General features: G+C 40.8%; 1 protein-coding gene across 2 annotated transcripts in view; it reads left to right on the forward strand.

Annotated features, from left to right (window-relative positions):
- Nucleotides 1–14,502, forward strand: part of SHISA9 (shisa family member 9) — a 249,914-nt gene extending 235,412 nt beyond the window's left edge. For both annotated transcript variants that reach the window (XM_043493851.1, XM_038419502.2), the window contains one exon: nt 13,548–14,502. In XM_043493851.1, coding sequence (XP_043349786.1) covers nt 13,548–13,918 — 371 coding nt within the window. In that variant the 3' untranslated portion in view covers nt 13,919–14,502. The remainder of the gene's footprint in view (nt 1–13,547) is intronic.
- The last annotated feature ends 2,560 nt before the right edge of the window (nt 14,503–17,062 follow it).

The following is a 17,062-nucleotide window of genomic DNA, read 5'->3' on the forward strand; positions in this document are numbered from 1 at the left end:
TGTTCAGAAGAGGGGCACTTCTGCTTCTGGACATGTGGATAGTCTCAGGCTCCAGTGATTTGCTACCTACCAAGCAAGGTGCAATGGAAAATCTCATGCATTATGTCTGGTGCCTGAGGAGTTAATAAAATTCTGTCTCAGAATTACCAGCCAAGCAGCAGACTTCACTGTCTGCAGTTGGTGCAGAGAACATTGCGGAGACTGCAGGCTCTAGTTACCAAGTCTAATTACATTCAGATTCTAAAATATTCCTACTGTATTTCAAAACCAAACATTCTCTGGCCTCTTGAGCATTTCAAAAGCTGTCATAAAAGTAATCAATAGAATAGGAGAAGAGCTTGGGCCTACATATTTATGTTTAATAATTTCTCATCACATGAAAGTAGCAATTTATTTTATTAGAAAACAGAATGCAGTCTTGTGTCTGGAAGTGGACAAGCTCCTTTCAAACAGCGTCTGTGGAGGAGAAGAATGATTTGATGTGTCTTTTTATGCTTGGTCTCTCTCCAGATCAGTACGAGAAATGAGTAAACTGATAAAGTGGTACAGTATGTTAGAAGAGGAATAACAGAGCCACATAAGTAGGATTACCAACCCTGTGAAACTCATTTACATCAAATTCTGAGCATTATATATTAGTTGCTTACCCAATATCCCTATCATTAATAAGGATCACAGAAAATAATCTGTGGCCACAATATGCTATCTTTCTTTGCAGGCTGTTACAAATAAACTGCTGGGAGAGAAAACGCAGAGTAGAAAATGCCGGGGAGGGGGGGAAGGGGGGGTAGGGGGGGATCAATCTTTTGCAGTCCATGGGCTGAATTCTTGGTTCTTGCCAAGCTGTGCTCAGTACAATAATGGAAATGGAGGGAGGCAAAGATGACTTTAAGCCACTTTTCACTTTCTGTATTCTCAGTCTAGCTCACGACTGCTCTAACTTGTGCTCAGCTGCAACAAAGCTAGCAAGAAGCCATTCCACAGATGAGAACAGCTGGTGAGCAGTAAGCTGCCACAGCCATACTTCCTCCCTTGGGCAACACTGCGCACGTAAAGACATATCCTATCCTCCTTTTCCTCTACAACCATTGTTTGAAAGGAGCTGGTCTTTCAACTTCCAGACATGAGACTGCATTCTGGTTTCCAGGTCCCCCTATGCCAGACAATTACAAAGGCGGGCCAACCAGATCTGTTATACTGGCTGCATGCTGTATGGGGAACCCCTGCATGCCCAAGCGCTGTTCTCTGGGTATTAGTTCTATCTGCCTGGACGTAAAAAAGAATTGAGCCCTATTTCTTTAAGTTATTTTTAAAGTTCATCCCACTGAACTCAGTGAAGCTGAACCAAAACTGTAATTTGGTCCACATGTTTCTTTTCCCCCAGCATAGGAAACTTTACATTACTATAGGGTTGATCCTTTGCAGAATTAATTCTGCATTAGTTTTCACATGAACTCTGGTAAAAGCTCCTAAAAAGAACAGGACTCAAGTAGTTTGGCAGCTTCTAAACACATTGTTTTAGCTTCAGCTCAGACAAGTAAACAGAGGCAGTCACAATATTTAACACTAGATCAAGTTGACTGGGTTATAGTAACTCACAGTAACATATAAGCCAAGGCAGGATTCGAATATCTCCTTCGGCTCCTCACTATTAAGTCTTTCCTTGAGCCATCTTATGGGGACTTTTCAACTTCTTTACTTGGAGAGGTATGCAAGTTTCCTATCTTAAGGTTTGATAGCAGTGAGTAACAACAGCTGAAATCAAAGCCCAAATGCTATCATTATGTTTATGGGTACACTAAGAGAGGAAGAATGTTGAAGTGGTTAGGGCACTACCTGAGGACCCAGGAGATAGAGATGCAATTCCCTGTTCTGCCACAGACTTCCTGTGTGACCTTTGGCAAGTCACATAGCCTCTCTCATTTCCCTACCACACAGGGGCGTTGTGAGGATAAATACATTACAGACAATGAGACATTCAAATATTACAGTGGTGGGGGCCATAGGAGTACCACAGACTACCCTAAATTTAAGGGTAAAAATCTTACAAAAATGTTGAACTGTCAAAATTCATCTAATTAACCATTAATATTAGAAACAGGAAAAGCAAAGGGGTGACTCTCAGAATTAAAGCTCTTATTGTACATAGTCATTACACGATTCTGAGATTCCAATTCTTTTCTCTCTCTCTGCTAATATGACAGTGATATCTTTAAATCCTATTTTACTGACGTGCATACAAAATATATTCAATACAAATAATTTATAATAGGACCTTTCATCTGAGAGCTCAATGAACTCTACAAATAGCAATTAATCCTAGTAACACCTCTGAGGAGGTAGTTAAAGATTAACAGCCCATTTTAGAGCTGGGGAAATGCAGGCATGCAAAGGTTAAGTGATTTCCCAAGATCATGTAGCAAGTCAGTAGCAGAATCTGGAGCAAAATCCCAGATCTCCTGGAACCCTATTGTGTGCACAAAAGTAAACAAGACCTTTACAGTGACAGGTTAAAATAAAGAACCCACCCAGGTATACTCAACAGGCAGTTTTCAAAGACTGCACAAGCGTCCATATACTATGTACATGCTTTATATTTTCGCTTGATATGAAATCACCTCTCATCCTTCTCCCTTCCCCCCACTCCCCTCAAGAAAGGGGAGGGCTAGAAAAATCTGAATAGTGAATATGTTTCTGCAACAGATTAGCATCAGGTGTTGGCATGTTAGGGGTAGCATAGTTGGGTTGCAGTTATAATATATTTGGAAATATTTAGTGGCTCTCAGTTTCATGCTTCTGCCCTGTTGATGTGCACATTTTGAGGTGGAGAGCTATAACATGCAGGAATATTGGCCTCTTTAAGAGTTGCCAAAAGATTTTTTACACTATTTATCCTCCTTTTTTGGTCTGTGTTTATTGAGGCAAGTTTCTTTGTTGTTGTTGTTTTTTAAAGAAGCCTACTTTAAACAGATGGAAAAGGATTTACAAGACTAGCTTTGATCATCAATGTCTTTCACTGTGCAATCAAACACACTGCTGACATGTCACAGTTATACATAGCATTAACAGCTGAAAATGGGATTTTGAGGGACGCAGGGATGGCTCTGTATCTATAATACATTTATCCCAAGGTGCACTCATGCATCTACTATATTTAGGTAGTTTTTAAGCTGATTTAGATGTACAACAATCAAATTGGAAAAATAGTTCAGTCATATTAAGCTGTGATGTCTAATGTACAGAGTCACAGTAGAAAAGTGTGAACCATTTAAATGACTACCCCTCCAACCCCACTCCACCAAGTGTCAAACCCTCCCATGGTAAAATGAACAGAAGGATAATAATCTATGGGAGCTTTAGAGGGAAGGGATTGGGGGTGCAGATAAAGAAAGAGGTACAACCTCCAAAATTTGAAGTATCTAAGTATGTGAAGGTAAAGGAAGTTCCAACCTACAGATCTAAGATTAGCTGCAAGTTCAGTGGCTCTCCCACCCTTAGCAGCACATCAACATCCTATTGTTCCACCGGGAGTACACAGCAGCTAAACTAGCAGAAGTACCCAGGGAACCGTGCTTCACAGAGTGACGTCCAAGTGATATCTCTGACCTATGAAGCGCCAACTGCAAAGAGGTATCCAGATGGGGTTTTGACAAGCTCTGGAAAATAGGAAGAGCAGTCCCCCTTCCAAAGGTTTAGGAGATTAATTTTTACTCAGTTTTGGTCCCCTTTACACCTCATAGCAGAGGGTCCATGAAATCCTAGGCACCATAAATCCATGCATGGAGCACAGAAGTGAGAAGAAGGGACAAGTTTACACCATAACTGCATCTTAAGTTAACCAGAAAGAGTTAACCATTTAATATAACAACAGGAGGACTATTCATATAGGCCTCACATTCTTACCCAACTTAGGGCTTGATTGTGCCACATAGGAACCACACGATCCCAGGTACAGCATTACCACTGCTGCAGTACTTCAGGGAGTGCAGCATACCCTCCCATCTCCACCCAGGAGGTTCTGAAGGCCAGCGCATGTGTTAAGAGATGGGGTCAAGGACCTCTCTCTCCTTGTCCTCCTTGAGTACCTTGCATCCAGTGGTGTATGGAAAGGAGTAGCCCCTGTACTTCTCTAGTGTGGGGATTACAATTGTGTCCAGCTGTCATGCATAATGTAATGGGGTCAGCACCCGCCTCTCAGGCGTGCCCCCTTTTCTCTGGCCAATCACAGTCTTATTCATGGGGTGGCATCCACCTCTTGCAGGCAGTCCCCCTTTGGTTGGTTGGGTGTGAGCATGCTTTTTTTTTTTTTTTTTTTAGTTCTTTTAATGGAGTAGCACCCACCTCTCGTGAGCACCCTCTGGCTGATGGATCTCTTGGTCAGCCCTCCGACCGAGCTGTCTACACTGCCCCCCCCCTTCCGCGATATACAGTCGCAAGTTCTTATCATGAACCTGGTATGGGACCATAGCTCTTAGGCTTCTTCCCAGAGGCACTGCCTTCTTCAACCACCCAGCCGGGGCCCATCTTGGTACCTACAGCTGGTGATGTTTCAATAGGGTTCCCTGAGCTCACTCTTCAACTAGACCAACAGGACCCATCTTGGTACCCTCGCCTGGTCTGGCCAAGTCCTGGACTCAGCCTGCCCACACTGACCTTTTCATGGTCCTGCTGCTACTCTCCAGCCAGGCATCTGGTCTTCAGCAGCCTTCCCTGGGCTTCAGTCCTGTCTGCAGTTCTGCTGCACTTTCAGCCAGTCTTCACTCTTCAAGCTCCAGCCAGCAACTGAACTTCTCTGCTCTGCTGCTTGTCTAATATAGGGCCTTTCTGGATTGGCTGCTCCATCAGCCCCTCTGATTGGCCACGCGTTTGCAGCCGCTCTAGGCTGCCTGGAGGACTTCTTGCTGCTCTTTTCAGAGGCAGGATGATTCAGGGCTACGAGGCCTCCAGCAGGGGGCCTCTGGACCGAGTCCATCCTGCCACATACCTCCCCCTTTAGACAGGCTTGGGGCAGTGGTCTTTTCTCATGCCCGCATTAGTCAGGGTGTACTCCACTTGGGCTACCTCTTACTCTGGCTCTCTTCGGCCTCTGCCTCTGCCCAATAAATAATTAAAATCTTGCCAGTTTTCCACAGCTGCCTTTGGCTCTGGCCCTCCTTTGGCCTCTGCCTCTGGCTTCATTGTCTTACCGCTTTTGCCTCCACCTCTGGCTCCCTTCGGCATCTGACTCTGGTTTCACTGTTTTGTTGCTGTGTCTGCCTCTGGCCCTTCTACGGCCTCTGTCTCTTCCACTGGTCCTACTACCTCCGTCTCTGGCCCTCTTTTGTCCTCTACCTCTGGCTCTGGCCTCACACAATAAAACAGTTAAAATCTTGCCCCAGTAAAACAATTAATTCTGACCTGGCCCTCTTTAGACAAGTTAGATCTGAAGATCCTGACTTGGCCCCCTTTACACAGGGTCAGTCCAAACATCCCCGCTTCTGATACCATAATGTAATGGGGTCAGCACCCAGCTGTTGGGCGTGCCCCATTTTCTCTGGCTGATATGCCTGCAATCACAATCTTTTTCATGTGGGCCCCCTTTTGGTTGGTTTGGCATGAGCCTCAGGGCATGAGCCTGGATCTAGTCCACCCTGCCACATATACGCACAGGAAAAGGTTTGGACTAGTTGTGTCCTCCACTTTCATGCACAGTAACAGAAAAGCCAGTCACAATCTGGCCCATTGGCTTTGTGCTACACATGAAACAGCTCTGATCAGGTATCATTTCCTTCCAACTTCTCTTCCCCCTGCCTTAGAGAAGGAGCAAGAAGTCAAACTGTAGTTGCAAAGATGATAAAAATACAAGGAAAAAGAAAAGGAGTACTTGTGGCACCTTAGAGACTAACAAATTTATTTGAGCATAAGCTTTCGTAAGCTACAGCTTACTTCATCGGATGCATGCAGTAGAAAATACAGTGGGGAGATTTCATATATTCAGAGAACATGAAACAATGGGTGTTGCCATACACACTGTAACGAGAGTGATCAGGTAAGGTGAGCTATTACCAGCAGGAGGGCGGGGAAACCTTTTGTAGTGATAATCAAGGTGGGCCATTTCCAGCAGTTCACAAGAACACGTGAGGAACAGTAGGTGGGGGGAAATCAACATGGGGAAATGGTTTTACTTTGTGTAATGACACATCCACTCCCAGTCTGATGTGATTAGGCAGAGCCAGAGCCAAAAGAGTACCTAGAAGTTACCTACTACAGGACAGGCCCAACAAAGAAAATAACAGAACGCCACTAGGAAACACCTTCAGCCCTAATTAAAACCTCTCCAGCGCATCATCAAGGATCTACAACCTATCCTGAAGGACAACCCATCACTCTCACAGATCTCGGGAGACAGGCCAGTCCTTGCTTACAGACAGCCCCCCAACCTGAAGCAAATACTCACCAGCAACCACACACCACACAACAAAAACACTAACCCAGGAACCTATCCTTGCAACAAAGACCAGTGCCAACTGTGTCCACATATCTATTCAGGGACACCATTATAGGGCCTAATCACATCAGCCACACTATCAGAGGCTCATTCACCTGCGCATCTACCAATGTGATATATGCCATCATGTGCCAGCAATGCCCCTCTGCCATGTACATTGGTCAAACTGGACAGTCTCTACGTAAAAGAATAAATGGACACAAATCGGACATCAAGAATTATAACATTCAAAAACCAGTCGGAGAACACTTCAATCTCTTTGGTCACTTGTTTACAGACCTAAAAGTGGCAATTCTTCAACAAAAAAAGTTCAAAAACAGATTCCAATGAGAGACTGCTGAATTGGAATTAATTTGCAAACCGGACACAGTTTACTTAGGCTTGAATAAAGACTGGGAGTGGATGGGTCATTACACAAAGCAAAACTATTTCCCCCTGTTTATTTCCTCCCCCGCCCCCACCCTACTGTTCCTCACATGTTCTTCTGAAGTGCTGGAAATGGCCCACCTTGATTATCACTACAAAAGGTTCCCCCCGCCCTCCTGCTGGTAATAGCTCACCTTACCTAATCACTCTCGTTACAGTGTGTATGGTAACACCCATTGTTTCATGTTGTCTGTATATACAAAATCTCCCCACTGTTTTTTCTACTGCATGCATCCGATGAAGTTGGGATTGGGATTGTTTAGTCTGCAGAAGAGAAGAATGAGGGGGGATTTGATAGCTGCTTTCAACTACCTGAAAGGGGGTTTCAAAGAGGATGGCTCTAGACTGTTCTCAATGGTAGCAGATGACAGAACGAGGAGTAATGGTCTCAAGTTGCAATGGGGGAGGTTTAGATTGGATATTAGGAAAAACTTTTTCACTAAGAGGGTGGTGAAACACTGGAATGCGTTACCTAGGGAGGTGGTAGAATCTCCTTCCTTAGAGGTTTTTAAGGTCAGGCTTGACAAAGCCCTGGCTAGGATGATTTAACTGGGACTTGGTCCTGCTTTGAGCAGGGGGTTGGACTAGATGACCTTCTGGGGTCCCTTCCAACCCTGATATTCTATGATTCTATGATTCTATGATAAGTGAGCTGTAGCTCATGAAAGCTTATGCTCAAATAAATTTGTTAGTCTCTAAGGTGCCACAAGTACTCCTTTTCTTTTTGCGGATACAGACTAACACGGCTGCTACTCTGAAACAAAAATATAAGGGAGATTTTAGTGATCACACAGCACCAACAAAAATGAATGCTTCATGACAGGGCTAAAATCCATCACCAACGGGCATATTCATACACTGGAATAATTTATATTGACAACCCCTTTTGTTAAAATTGGCTACAAAGTTCACATGCCACAAAATACACTCCTACTGTATGTGTGAGACTGCATAGGAACCTTGATAATAAGTTTCCATACAAAAAAGAACCCTTAGGTATAATTTAATAAAAATCAGATTTGGTATTTTTGCTTTTTCAAAATGAAGCTGACATATAGTATGTTTGTTAATAGTGACAAAGGTTTATCAGATGATAAGTAATGAAAATGCGATCCACTTGACACACAGTGGAAATAAATATGAAGGATTTTTAATAAACACTAACCCAATATGATTTGAACACAATATCTTTTGAAATTTATAAACACACACATTTTATGTATTAGGGTGGAAAGTCTACAATTAAAAAGATCTGGGAATTTATAGATGTTAAATTAGCTTTTAAGAAATTATGTTGCTCTACAAATATTATAGAAACACAATATTTTATTATTAGCCACAGAGGTAAGAAGAAAATGTGTTTCCCTAACTTGTTTCAAGATTCTCCTTTACCTTGGGCATGTTATGTAATCCCTCCATGCCTCCATTTTCCTACCTGTAAGATGTGTTCAATAATACCTATACCTGACAGGTAAGGAGAAGTCCATTTTTCTCTGTAATTAGAGCTGGTCAAAAGTTGGTTTCCATCCCACAGGAAATTCTGTAATTTCAAAATTTGGTTTCTGGATTGGGGCAGAAAATTGAAATCTGGGAATATTTCTCAAAATGAAATATTCTAAAAATATTTCATTTCAACTTTATTGAAACATCTCATTTCAATAATATCAAAATGTTTCATCTCAACTTCATTGTTTTTACTTTTACATTTTATTACAACAAAAGTCTAAACAAAATGTGAAAATTTCAACATTGAGCCATTCCTGAAAAAATGTTTTGATTATGCTGAATCAGCATTTTCTGATGGTAAATCGTTCTGTTACACAATTTGCAACCAACACTACTCTAAGTCTAATTTCTTCTTTCTAATTGCTCATAAATTTCTCAAATAAATTATTTGGGGGTGAAATTTTGTGTGTTTGGTTTCAGCCTGAAGGTGAATTGTCTTTGAAAAAGTTTGAGCAAAAGTTATTCAGCTGTTTTTGAGTTATTCAAGTGTGAGTGGAGAAGAGGGCATAATACACATTTTTCCCATATACGGTAGGCACCCTGATTTCAGCATTTCTTCACTATCAAGAGATGCTATCAACACTGATCATATTGATAGTGAGAGGATGAACTAGAAGATTTAATATAGACAGAAATTTCATAGTATTTAACATAGCAGGGAAGAACGAAAGTACAATCACATCTTTTCCTTCAAAGACATTCTAGAAAGCTTTTAAAATGGGATAAATGACAGAATGAACTGAGAAATGAGAGAAAGAATTTAAGCTTTCAAAATAGGATAGGAATTAAATGGTAACCGTAGCATAAACTAGGAGAGACCTACAGCTTTGCAGATCTCACAGCATAAAGAACATCCGTGACAACTCTAAATTTTGTCAAAAGCTGAACCAACAGTAATTTTCAGGTGCCTTTGAATTTTTCATACTGAATAGCAGAAGCTATCTTCAGATGCATGCACTGATGAAAGAAAACCAAGAAAGAAGCATGAGTGCTCGGCAGCTTCCTAAGGCTTCTTTGCAAAATCAAAGTGTTAGGCACATGTGGGAATCTCTCAGCAGACAGCCAGGAGTGATTTGATTAGTACAGGTTCAAATGCCAACTTTCCCATGCTATCACAGCAGCCTAAAGCAAATCAAATGCAATCATTCCCCAGTGCTGCCAATTTCACCCATTTACTTCTCACTGGCTAACTTTTGCAAATTGAACTTTACTCTTACCTTGATTCTCAGATTTCCAGCCATTAGTTCTGTAAAACTCTAGAAGGTCTCACTGGATTTAGTTAGCTGAAATACTTAATAAAATGGAACTGTATTTGCAGAATCTATTTATTTATTTATTTGGCCTTCAAGCTCAACCAATAAAATAGCTTCACATTTTACACAGAATACATATAACTTGTATAGAGCAAAATAAAACCACCAGACACCTCATATTCACAGCACTTTCTAGGCTTTGCTCTCCCCATCTCTATGGGAGCCTGTTAAACAATGGGAGCCTGTTAAACAATTTAACTATTAAGGCTTCAATGGTAACCCAATTTACTGTTGTGTGAGAACATTTATCTTAATATATCTAGAGATCTGAGTAATACATCTTGTACCTGACAGAAGTCTGAATGCAGGCAGTACTCCAGCATGAAAGATATGGCCGACAAAAAGAGTATGAAGAAAAAGAAATCAAGGACTTAAGGTTGGCTCTTTCGGGCATTGCTTACTTAGCCAAGGGAAGATCTGGAAGTGGGTAGTATTAACCTTGGAACACTCCACTAGGATTATACCTAAAACTGGAGCTCAGAAAACTGTTCACAGAGAACATATTTATTCAGGGCCAGATTTCTGATAACCATGGCTCCAGTTTAGAAACCCGTTCCTTCACAAGTCCTACTACTGACTTAAGTGGAAGTACTAATGAAGTTAAGTTAGTCATTGTGAATAAGTCTATTGCAATCTGGCCCTCAATGATGTTAATGTCTTTTTTTTTCAGTTCATTCATTATTTACAAATAGATACAGATTTTATTAATTTGATAAGTATTATTTAGTGAATGGCCTTTACAAACATTTTCAGCCAACAGATTGCTCATAAATTATGTGTCATGATTATTACTTTGATCATTTACTATTTCTAATTCATTACGTATATTGTGATTGATCACCTAAGACATTGCCTATGTGACAGAAGTTGCCCCAGTTTAACTACATAGATCTAGCTAAACGGATCCAAACCCCTAGCTAACCCATATTTAAATCAGTTTATCTTAATCTGGTAGTTTTCCAATGAAAATTAAATCAATTTAAACATGTAATAAACTGACGTTGTATGTCTACATTGGGAGTTTGAACCTGTTTAATTAGATGGATTTAAAATTGTTTAAACTGGTGGGACTTTTCTCATATAGACAAGGCCTAAGTCTTATGGTAGTGATTCCTGCTCCCTGACTGGCTACCTCAAAGCTACCAGTATGGCCACACAAATGTATCTGGTGTGCTCAGGCAAATACATATTTGCAAATAAATACTTGCCAGCACAAGTGTTCATGAGAAGCTAATACGAGGGGCTGTGTATCCCATCAGTGTGAAACTGCAGGGTTTTTTTTTTCTTCCAAACAAATACTGATGAACACTGCAATAAATAGGACTATCCATATTTAGACTGACAATAGTCATGCAAAAACAAAGTAGATGTAATTTCCTGGCTGTTTAGATCACAGATTTGTAAAAGGAAGAAAACTCTAGCAAGTCTTCTTTGTAATATATTACAGCTTTATCAGTAATTGCATTGGTACATCGTGTATTGAAATTAGAACAGGCTATTTCTATATTGTGTTTTAATTAAAAGGAAAGACAAATTCTTTACTATACCTGTACATTATAGAAAGCATTCAGTTGCCAATTAAGAGATAGACAGATGGAGATAGGTAAGGTATGTAAAGCCTATTTTTACAGCATACTCTCCTTCCTAAGCAATTTCAGTTAATCTAAGGGAAAATACATCTTCAGTGATGAAATCTACAATCTAAAAAGAAAACCCGATTGTACGGCCATTACACAGATAATGTCCTGAGATGACGAGCAGCAACCATTGTGGGTAAAATCTACCTCTGTGCAGAGGGCCGCACAAGCAGGATGCACCATTTAAGTCCTAATGAAGCCCTATTTCGAGGATGGATTGCCTTCATGCTGGCCCTCTGTACAGGGGTAAATTTCACCTTCTGAATTAAAGTTCCATACTGTTTAGGCTAAATTCAGGATTAGTGATATTTAGGAATAGAGCACAACAGAATCTGTACCAATAGCAAAGGTGCAAAAAAAAAAATGGCATGGCAGCTGAAGAAGCATGCAACATGGTGGAAGCAGATGTTGGGCTTTACAGCAAGAGTGGTGTTTAAGGGACTTGCAGAGGCTGAACAGGTTTTAGCTTCAAAGAAAGGAGGTATAATTTGTTAAGGCACACCCAGAGCTGGTGCAAAGGATGGTTTGGCAAAGTCAAATCTGCCCTCTTTAGGGGAACATATGGCGCTGCAAAGTACCCATTCATGGCAGTAAGCACATTCTGCAGAGTCCAAACAACCTCCATTAAAGATATGTTTTCAAAGATGATGGGGCAAGTGCCTCTGACTGTGTATTGAAATAAAAATGTGGTATCCATTATATTGCAACATCCATGCTACTCGTAACTACAGCTTTGCTATAGTCCCTTTGCTTAGTTTGTCACTCGCACCCTGTCTAAATATTGGTATTTTGCTGATATTCCTCTATAATGAAATGGTATGCCACAAGCAGTTTTTAGGAAAGATGCTAAGAGAATTTAACAGGATTTGAGTTAATTTAGTGCTCATGAAAGTGAGGAACCCAAAGCATTTGGTTCCATTGCTTCCTAGCACAGCTGTACCAAATGAACCTCATCTCTGCCTACAGCAGCCTCTCTTGAGCAGTGTATGCCATTTGGGTTGAATTGTGAGAAATGGTTTTGTAATTTTGCTATGTGCACAAACAATGAACACTACAGGTAGCTCCCCGGGTCAGTCTGCTCCTGATCGAATTCACCATTTACAAAGCAACAGGTAGAGTTGCAAATGGAGGGGGGTAAAACTGGTAAATCTGGGAGGTTAGGGATGGGGGAGATCAGAAGGGAAATGTCGTCATGTCTGCCATACTGTCTCTCTACCCCTAGGATCCCATAAAAGATCCTTCTCTCTAGCTCTGAGGGGATGTACTTCCATGGTAGTTTGAGGGCAGGACTGAGGTAGAGCCAGGGACCCACCCACTACTATCAATAGCATCATCCTTGCTGACCCCGTATCCAAGTGGAACTCCATGTACTGTAGTTTGAATCGGTATAGATTCCTGCTATATCCCCTCTGTGAGAACTACTACAGGGGTTCTCTGTGAAAGCTCTGTTACCTAAGCATCATCGTAGTGAACAACACCTCCTCTGCAGGACTAGGGCTTCCCTTCATGAATCGCTGGGATTCATGGGGTTGAGAGACTTCACCTCTGCCAGTTCCCCAACTCCCTTCCTTTGTGAGGATGATTTGGTAAATTCTGCAAGGTTAGTCATGGAGAGTTTTCAGGTTGCCACTCTGTGGGATGGGCAATTTTGGTCCAGAGTCTCAAGCTGTGGAAAGACAACAGCTTTTTTTTTTTAAATAAAGGGATACCAAACAACATACACAGTGAGAATGCTGCCTGGGTGATGCCTGCAGAGCCAAGCATATTTAGAGCTTGATCCAGAGCCCACTGAAGTCAATGGAAAGACTCGCATTGAGTTCTATGAGCTTTGGCACAGGCTCTTAATGAGAATTAAAAATTGGTGTCTTTTGATTTTCAGAAATGTATGGGATAGGTGGACATTTGCATAGTCAATTTAAATCCGTTGAAATATTATATTGAAGACACTAACACCTGGGCTTCTGCTATCCATAAAGATCTAAGGAAAAGATCATTGAATCTTCCCACCAAAACCATGTTAAGAAGGGATTTTTATTCCCATCTGGAAAGATTTGTTTTTCTAGCTGATCTAGATGTAATCATACATGATGGACTATAAACTCTGCATTGATGTTTAATATTTTCCTGCACTCAACTGACCTTTTCTTTTTTTCCCCTCCTTCTTTTGAAATCAAACAGCTGACAAGGTCAATGACGACTTCTATTCCAAACGCCGACACCTTGCAGAACTGGCTGCCAAGGGGAGCCTGCCACTGCACCCTGTGCGCAGAGAGGAAGACAGAACGTACACGCCTGACAATGGCACGACCAGACAGAATGGGCAGAAATCCAAAGTCTCAAAGATGCACACACACCCCTTAGCTTACAACTCCAACTTCAAAACCTGGGACCCCAGTGTCCAGTCCCTCCGACAGCAGACATATGCAAACAAGGGGAAGCACAGCACAGGAGAACCAGCAGCAAGTGACCCACTGACAACTCGGAACCAGCACTATCTGCCCCCACAGCCATATTTCATAACCAACAGCAAGACAGAAGTGACTGTTTGAGATTGCTTTTGAGAAAAAAAGATCCCTTAAAAACAAAACACACACATAAATAACTGAAAGAGGCAAAAAAAAAAAGGTAAAGAAAGAAAGGAACTTCCACTTGGACATTCCTGCTATGAAGCCAATTGTAAGGCAAAGAGTGGGTTAATACCATTCAGCAATACACTGAAGGTTGAATTAGAAACACCATTTGTATTTCACACTGGAAAACAAACCCTTGTGACTAATTTTTTTTTACTTGAAACTGAAATCCATGATGAGAAGTAGCACAATCTAGAGAAACTTTATGTCTGCTTAAACCATTTAGACTACGTTCCTGCCTTGAGACAGAGAGCCAGTGAGAGAGAACAATATACTGTAATACATTGTTTTGGTCAGGAATTTTGTATAAATTCTAATAATAATAATCACTAGACCTGTGAAAACCCAAGTGCAAATAACTTGGTACCAGCCCTAATATTATTGTACTTTCATGACATCACTATATGAAGCGCCAAAAAAAAACAACCAACCAATAAAATAAAAAAGACAAAAGACTCTTTCATGTGAATCCAACGAAGACTGTTACAATTAAAAGCATATGGGAACTTTCTGGCTGGCAGAGAGTCCAGAAGGACAACAACAAACACAAGAAACTTTTATTTTAGTTTATTTTTGGTTTCGTTTTAAAGTTTTTTGAACCTCCAAAATTAGAGACATATCATATGACAGAATGTGGGGTGAGGGGTGCGGGAAGGCTGGGGCAGGATCAGAAAACCACTCCCCCTCAGTCCTGTTTTCCAGGCAGAAGGTAACAACTCTCACTTTGTGGACTGTCAAGACTTTTTCTTCACCTGAATGTTTTGCCTATATTCAACTGCTTCGGACTGAAAATAAATAAGCGTGGGTGGTGCCTTTACTGTATTGCTATTGTTCAATGACAGTCTTGTTTCTCAAAGTGAAACCTGTGTTCTTTTAAGCTTATTTCCTCATGTTTTATTAAAGTATTAGAAGGGTTCCACCCCCATCAGCCTCTCTGCCCTCTTTTGTTGTCAAGAATGAAAATTCATGTTTCACCCCCGTGTAGTGGTTGCAAGGTCAGGAATATTAGTTAGCCCTCATTCCCAATGGTAAACCATAATTTTCCTACCTAAAATCCCCTATAGTCTTTCATTCTGTATTTGCTTTTAGACACAGTAGTTCTCCTTCGAAGTTCAATTAAATGTTACATGGCATATTGTCTTTTCTCGTTTGCTTTTTGTTAGTGGTATGCCCCCTCTTGGTGGGCTATTTGATAAAGGGAACTACTGCACTAGCCTCAGACATCACAAGGGTCTGGGTTTAAAATCAGACTCATGGTCTCGCCTTTCCATGGTTCTGATGACTTGGATACATTTTTCATATCAATAAAACCACTCCAGAATTTGGCACAGTTAGCAGGCTGGCAGTCCTGGAATGGTAAAATGTGTGCACATCAGCAGTGAAGTGAATAATTGTTGTGAGACTAAGACTGTGTGGCAACAGCCTGACACACCAGGCAGTGCAATCTGTATTTCACTTTCAGCGTGCACTAAAATCCCTTCCCTCCCAAAAAAGAAGTCATTTGGCCAAGTCATAAATTAACTATCCCAATACAATTTATATTCTCACTGGCTGTCAATTCTCTTTAAGTTTAGTTTCATAATGTATCAGGACATGATTGGCTCCATGAGTCTAAGAACCGTATGCTATAAAGTGAATCAAAAGTGGGATTTCTTAACTGTATTCAGCTGATTCAGGCAGTATTTCTTCTTAGATTTTTGCAAGGATGCAAGAGCAGAGAAATTTTAAAGAGGCTAACATAACAGGACAGATCACATCCAGCCATCTCAGGACTGATTTGCATCCTGACAATACAGGCATCACTCTATAAGTGTGCTTCTAAATTGTATAATCATCTATTTTAAGCCTATGAGAAGTAGATAAAGCCCATGGACTAATACTTTGCACACACTCCAAGTTCTCCAATATCTCACTTCATTCCTGTAACCTTTATTGCCTTCACAACTGGCTAACTTAATTTGACCCTTTATGGAATGTTGCTGTTAATCCATATGCTTTAGATACACTCTTCAGCTGCACTCTTATCCACACAGATTTTTGTGTAACTTGAGCATATTTTATGTGGAAATATTTTAGTAACTGTATGTTCTGTAAGTAAACCCGTGTTAATACTTGTTAACAACTACAGAGTTTATGATACCAATAATACTTCCTACGATAAAATGTTTGTTTGTTTTTTAAGAATGTTTATTTGTAAACATATGTATTCACTATATAATATGAATTTCTTACCTGGCAATAAACATTCTATGTGAATCTGATTTGCTGGCTCATTCATAAACTTCTATCACTGGGCCAACTCCTGAGTTCCTCATTCAGCTTTTAAAAAGTCTTTACATACTCCCTCGGAAGCTAATGGGTCTGGCTCAGCAGAACTGAGGAGTTGTGCCTTTATTATTGTATCATGCAGGAAGAAAGTTCTCTTGCAAATGCAGGCTGTATCTTATCTGTGGTCAGTATGCACCTTGCTAGCATTTGAACACTGCTCACCTGATTAATTATTTTAAAGTTTTGGGAGAAAAAAATTAAAGACACATAATGGCCAAATCCTGCTCTCTTTGAAGTGCATGGGAATTTTGCCATGGAACTCAATGGGACTGCAGGATCTGATTCATATAGTGTGCACTGGGGTGATTGTAGATGTAACACTTCAATTCTTATGCAGGAGTTATCAATTACAGAAGAAACATTACATTATGGCTCTGTAATATAGTGATTCACTTGGAACAGAAATAGCCTTTGATGGGTCTCACTACAGCTGATAACGGCCCATACACCTGTGAGTAAACAAAAATATCAGCTGGGGAAAAATAAAGTATTTAGTTAGCTTCCAAGTTAATCTTCAATATCATGCAATGGTGCGGTCTGGTATCTAAAACAAAGCACTAGAAGTCAGATCTGGGTTCAAGTCCAGCTAGTGCCACTGACTTGCTTTCTGACCTTGGGCAAGTCACTTAAACAATAACTACTCAATTATGGTTCCTAAGAGGCTGTGACATGTTGGGTAGGGAAGAAAATCCATCACCACAGCCATGGTTTATGGAGGAGTTATCAATCTGAAAG

The sequence above is a fragment of the Dermochelys coriacea genome, chromosome 10 (assembly GCF_009764565.3).
Source record: "Dermochelys coriacea isolate rDerCor1 chromosome 10, rDerCor1.pri.v4, whole genome shotgun sequence".
Taxonomy (NCBI): domain Eukaryota; kingdom Metazoa; phylum Chordata; order Testudines; family Dermochelyidae; genus Dermochelys; species Dermochelys coriacea.